This window comes from Chenopodium album, chromosome 5, assembly GCF_948465745.1.
Source record: "Chenopodium album chromosome 5, dcCheAlbu1.1, whole genome shotgun sequence".
Lineage (NCBI taxonomy): Eukaryota > Viridiplantae > Streptophyta > Magnoliopsida > Caryophyllales > Amaranthaceae > Chenopodium > Chenopodium album.
In genome coordinates, this window is record NC_137838.1 from 16,178,297 (window position 1) to 16,183,618 (window position 5,322).

General features: G+C 35.8%; 1 protein-coding gene across 1 annotated transcript; it reads left to right on the top strand.

The window, feature by feature from the left end:
• The first annotated feature begins 1,166 nt into the window (after positions 1–1,166).
• Positions 1,167–4,310, top strand: LOC145632662 (protein FAR-RED IMPAIRED RESPONSE 1-like). The gene is made up of 2 exons (XM_081685009.1): positions 1,167–1,363; positions 1,597–4,310. The coding sequence occupies exon 2, from the start codon at positions 3,015–3,017 to the stop codon at positions 4,308–4,310; it is 1,296 nt and encodes a 431-aa protein (XP_081541135.1). The 5' UTR covers positions 1,167–1,363; positions 1,597–3,014.
• Positions 4,311–5,322: the final 1,012 nt, after the last annotated feature.

Sequence of the window (5,322 nt, forward strand, 5' to 3'; positions counted from 1 at the left end):
ATTAAACAAAAATAAAAACAAAATCCTAGAAATAAGTTAAAAAACCAAGGACAAAAAACCAAGAAATTGATTCGCGAACTCAAAAAACAAAAACCCAGAATTAATTGATTAAAATCGATTAAAAACCAAATTAAAATCGATTAAGAAACTCAAACAATTCCAAAAACGATTAATTAAACCCAGAAAATCAATCAATTAAACCCAACAAAATCCGATTAACTAACCAAGAAAAATCGATTAATTAAACACAAACCTCTTGCATGTCTTCGTGGTGCATGTCTACGTGATTTATTGTTGCGGTGGTGGTCTTGGTGATGGTGGAAATGAAAGAGATGGAGACGAGGAGATCGAAGGAAAAGGAGAAGGAGATCGAAGGAGAAGATCGAAAAGAAGGAGATGAGAACGGAGAAGAGGAATTGAAAGAGAAAGAAGAGAGGGGAGAGCAGGAGAGAGAAAGAGGAGAGGGGAGAGCAGGAGAGAGAAAGGGCGGCTGAGAGGGAAATGAGGTAGGGTTTGGGGTTTATAAGGGGGGCGTGTCTGAAATTAAAATTTAGAACATCTGATTAATAATTTAGAATATCCATGTGAGTAATATGTTTAGAACATTTGATTTAAGAATTAGAACAAGTGATTAAAAATTTATAAAATCTACTTTATGAAATTTTAAACATATGAGTAAAATTTAGAACATCTTATTTAAGATTATGAACATGTGAATAAAAATTTAAAACAAACTGATATAGAATATAGAAAGTGTGAGTAAAAAATTTAGAACATACAAAATTTGAAACATATAATTAAAAATCTTAGAACATATAAGTTAAAATTTTGGTACAAGTTATTTAAAATTTATGATATTAAACTTAACTAAGTTATGGTTTAGAAAATGTGAGTACTAAATTTGAACATTTAATTTAATTTAGAACACCTAAGGAAAAGTTTAGAACATCATATTTAAAATTTAGAACATACGAGTAAAAATTTAGAACATAAAGAGTGTTCTCACATAAGAAAAATTCTCACGAGAGCCTCCCCCTATATATACACATATATGAACGAGTTATAATGAGAACCTATCCTATAATAGGAACTAGGGACTAATTAGGGTCGTTAGATCATGAGAACCTATCCTATAATAGGAACTAGGGACTAATTAGGGTCGTTAGATCTTCCTTGGATGCGCGCTAGATGAGCGGCTGAGATTAATCTAAACTTATTCCATTCGTTTCCAACCATCTAGCGCACATTTTCTCATTTCTTTCTCCTCAAGCATTTTCTCTCTCCTCCGTAGCAACGAGTGCCTCTGAATTCTCCATTAAAGCGGCTTTTGAGCTTTCTCTACTCCAATGAAGCAGCTTCTGAGGTAAGATGTTTTTTTTTTTTGTGAATCACGAATTTCAATTAACTGGTTTATCATTAATTTTTGTCAATTTAGGGTTCTTTATAGTGAAATTCGAACTTTTATTTATAATTTCTGAGCTTCTGAATGGTTATATTGATTGATTTTGTCAATTTTGGTACTTTTATTTCACTCATTTGTGCTTAAATTTTGATGCACACTAACTGTTTGATTAAATTCCCCAATGAAATTTGCAGGTTGATCAAACCTAACTACTTCTACAATTTGATGAATTTGCTGCAATTTTCTCAACTTTAGAGGTAACTTGTATTTTGATGATTTTGCTGCACACGAAGTGTTTGACAAAATGCTTCAATGAATTCTAATATTAATTTTTTTCAAATTCAAAAGTAGATCGAAACCAATTAAAAGTAAATCAATAACATTTTAAAGTAAATTAATTTTGGATATTGATTATGTACTTTCTAGATAGATGATTTGTACTTTTTTGAGTGAAATGTAGACTTAATTTGAGTGTATATTTGCATTGCTGGTATGATTGTTGATTTAAACTTGAATGCCAAACAGATAAGTGATACTCAAGATTTTATTGATATGAATTTATCATAGCAGCATAACTATAAATACACGAAAAGATTACTACAAATGGTGTAAGAAATCAAAGTAATTACTTTTCTACCTTCTAGGCTAGTTCTTTTCCTTTCATTGACATCTGATAAAGGATAAAGTGTATGAGCGAGACCCAGTTGCTCATCATGAGAAACAAGGTTGTTCCTCACAATGGCAGTTTTGAAAATATTTTGATGTTTTTCACTTACTGAGATGCTGAGTCGGATTTCGTGGGGACAACTTATGTGTCAAATTGGTTGAATAATGGCGTAACAAGAAAACGGAATAACAGAATTAGCTCAGCTCCTCTCACCACTTTCAGAATTAGCTCACAACTCTCCTCAACTCTATCAGAGCTCCTAACCTCTCCTCACCTGCCAGATGACATAATTGGGTCTTCAAGTTGTCGGAAATCCGTCAAAGATAACAGGTTGGTGAAGTTTTCTATTCTTTCTTCTTCGTCCCTTCATGTTAATTTTTGTTCTGATCTGTTGTTCTGGTTCTAGGGTTTTGGTCAAATTGAATTCACAATTGAGACCGAAATCAGAATAATTGAAAGTAATGGGGTTATGCGTTGACATTCCTATGTTGAAATGGTACAAATTGGCTGAAAATGGGTGATTGATTTTGTTTTAAAGGGGTGTAAAATGGAAAATATGAGAATGTGTTGTTGTCTTGTTACTGCAAAAACGTGTTGGTGTTGTCTTGGTCGATTTTTCATACTTTTTTAAATTGGTTGTAGTTACACAGACTATGGTTGTTTAAATTTGTACAATAATGATATGTAATGCGATCTGTTATAATGGGGTTTGAAGTTCTGATAATTGCTGATTGATTTTGGATAAAAATTCAATTCATACTTTCTAAAACTGTGTTATAGTCTTGTGTGATGCCAAAACGTGTTGGTTGAATTGTCGTACTTTGTTCGGAGAGTTATGATTGTTTCAATTTGTATCATAATTCTGTTGGTGTTTTGCTTTTGAAGGGTGGAAGTGAATTGTTTTTTATGTTATAAGAGTGGAGTTAAGTTTAGGAGGATATTCATATGGAGGGTATAGAAGACATAGTTCTTGCAGATAATGTTAGTGAAGATGTTATAAGGGGCAGTAATGTTGGTGTTGGTGATAGGGGCAGTGGAGTTAAGGTCAGGAGGAGTAACATTGATATGTTGGAGGGTATTGATATGGAGGGTATTGATATGGAGGTTTTAGAAGACACGGTTGCTGCAGATAGTGTTAGTGAAGATGTTAACATGAATGTTGGGTATTTATCCCCCTTGAATACAATTCAGACAACTCACACTGTGGTTGGTAGCAACGATATGGCAGTTGGTAGCAATGACATGACAGTAATTGTTGAAGAGCCTAAGGAAGGGATGGTCTTCCCGTCTTCGGAAGATGTTGAAGCCTACTATAAGGAGTATGCTGAGCAGATGGGGTTTGGAGTGTCTAGGGTTCAAAGTGTAAATTGTAAGAAGGACAACAAGAAAAAAAAAAGAATAGCTAACATGTGGAAGTGTGAGTGTTGGGGAAAACCAGACATGAGGGCTAGGAGGGAAGCCAAGAAGAGGGCAAAGGCAATGGGTGTTGGAGGTTCAGGTGGTTTAGTTGATGGGGTGGTATGTGAGGATCAGTTACGTCGTATGAAGAGGACTTCGGAAAAGTGTGAATGTGAGGCCCGTGTTTATGCTAGAATGAATGAAGATGGCTTGTGGGTGTTGAAGATAGTGCACCTAGAGCATAATCACCAGATTGATCCAGCAAATTCTAAGCTTGTGAAGGAGTACCGCATGAAGCACCTAACCCCATCATTGAGGAGGACGTTGATGGATTACTATGAGCTAGGTGTACCAGTTTCTCAAATACACGATTGCATGGCATCCAAACGAAAAGGAGTGGACAAAATGCGTCTCACCGTCAAAGACTTACAACATGAGGTGTACAAGGCAAAGAGGTTGAAGATGGTTGGAGGGGACTCGGTGGCAATGATGGATTTTTTTGGAAAAATGCAATCCGACAACCAAAATTTTTTCCATGCCCAACGGTTGGATGAAGAAGGGAGGCTTAAGGATGTGATGTGGGTGGATGCAAGAAGTAGGGTTGCTTATGAGGACTTTGGGGATGTGGTATGCTTCGACGCAACATACCTAACAAATGAGTGCGAGTTCCCATTTGCGAACTTTGTTGGTGTGAACCACCACAGGAAATCGTTGTTGTTGGGATGTGCTCTTGTTTCTCATGAAGACTGCGATACTTTTCGGTGGATATTTCAGCAGTGGCTAGCTTGTATGAACAACAAAGCTCCTAGTGCCATTTTGACTGACCAAGCAGCAGCTATGTAGAGGCCCCTAGCTGAAGTCATGCCAAACACGATTCATCGTTGGTGCATATGGCATGTAATGAGCAAGATCCCTGAAAAACTTGGCAAGTGCACACGGTAAGTGGCTTATGCAATTATTAGTTCATATTAAGTGTTGTCTGACTTCAATGAGTACAATAATCTGCTGTATGAGTTCAATATAAGTTAATTAAATTTTTTTTGTTTTATTTTTTTTGTGAAGAGTAGCAGATATATTAGGCCTTAACATGCTTCATAATAAGAGTTAGATAATTACTGATCAATATAAGTTTAATGATATATGAACTGTTGTGAGTTCAATATAAGTTTAATGATATATGATCTGTTGTGACTGATGTTGGCTAATATTTGGCCTTCAAATCTGATGTAATAGTTTAATGATATGGCAAGTTGGGTGCAGGATAAAAATATATGAACTATCAGAGCTAGAGTTCATTTTTTCTGTTATTTTTTTTGTGAAGAGGAGTCTGATCTATTAGGCCTTAAGAGCAGATATATACAGTAGAAAAATGATCGGGAGGCTTGCTGGTATACAAAAGATTGCTGCTAAACACACTAGACAGAGTTAGAGTCTTCAAGTTGCTGTGCTGTTTTGTTAAATATAATTTGCTTGCATTTGCGTATTTTTCAAGATGTTATAGTTTTAGACCATAGGTTTTTTAGACATTGTATATATTCTGATGGTAAATTAATTTTGTCTAGGTACCAAGAGTTTGTCAACCCCCTGAAAGAGGTGGTGTATGAGAGTTTTGATCCCGAGGAGTTCAATACCCGATGGGCTGAGTTCATAGCGGAGTATAACTTGGAGGACAATGAATGGCTGCATAGCCTCCACAAGGAGAGTCATATGTGGGTGCCTGCGTACATGAAGGAGTATTTCTAGGCTGGTATGAAGACCACACAAAGGGTGGAGAGCATCAATCGGTTTTTTTATGGCTATGTAAACCGCAAAACTAAACTCCACGAGTTTCCTCAAAAATATGACATGGCCTTAA

Bases quoted from the DNA above. Each gene is read 5' to 3' on its own strand.
- LOC145632662 (XM_081685009.1), top strand. From the start codon at position 3,015: ATGGAGGGTATAGAAGACATAGTTCTTGCAGATAATGTTAGTGAAGAT.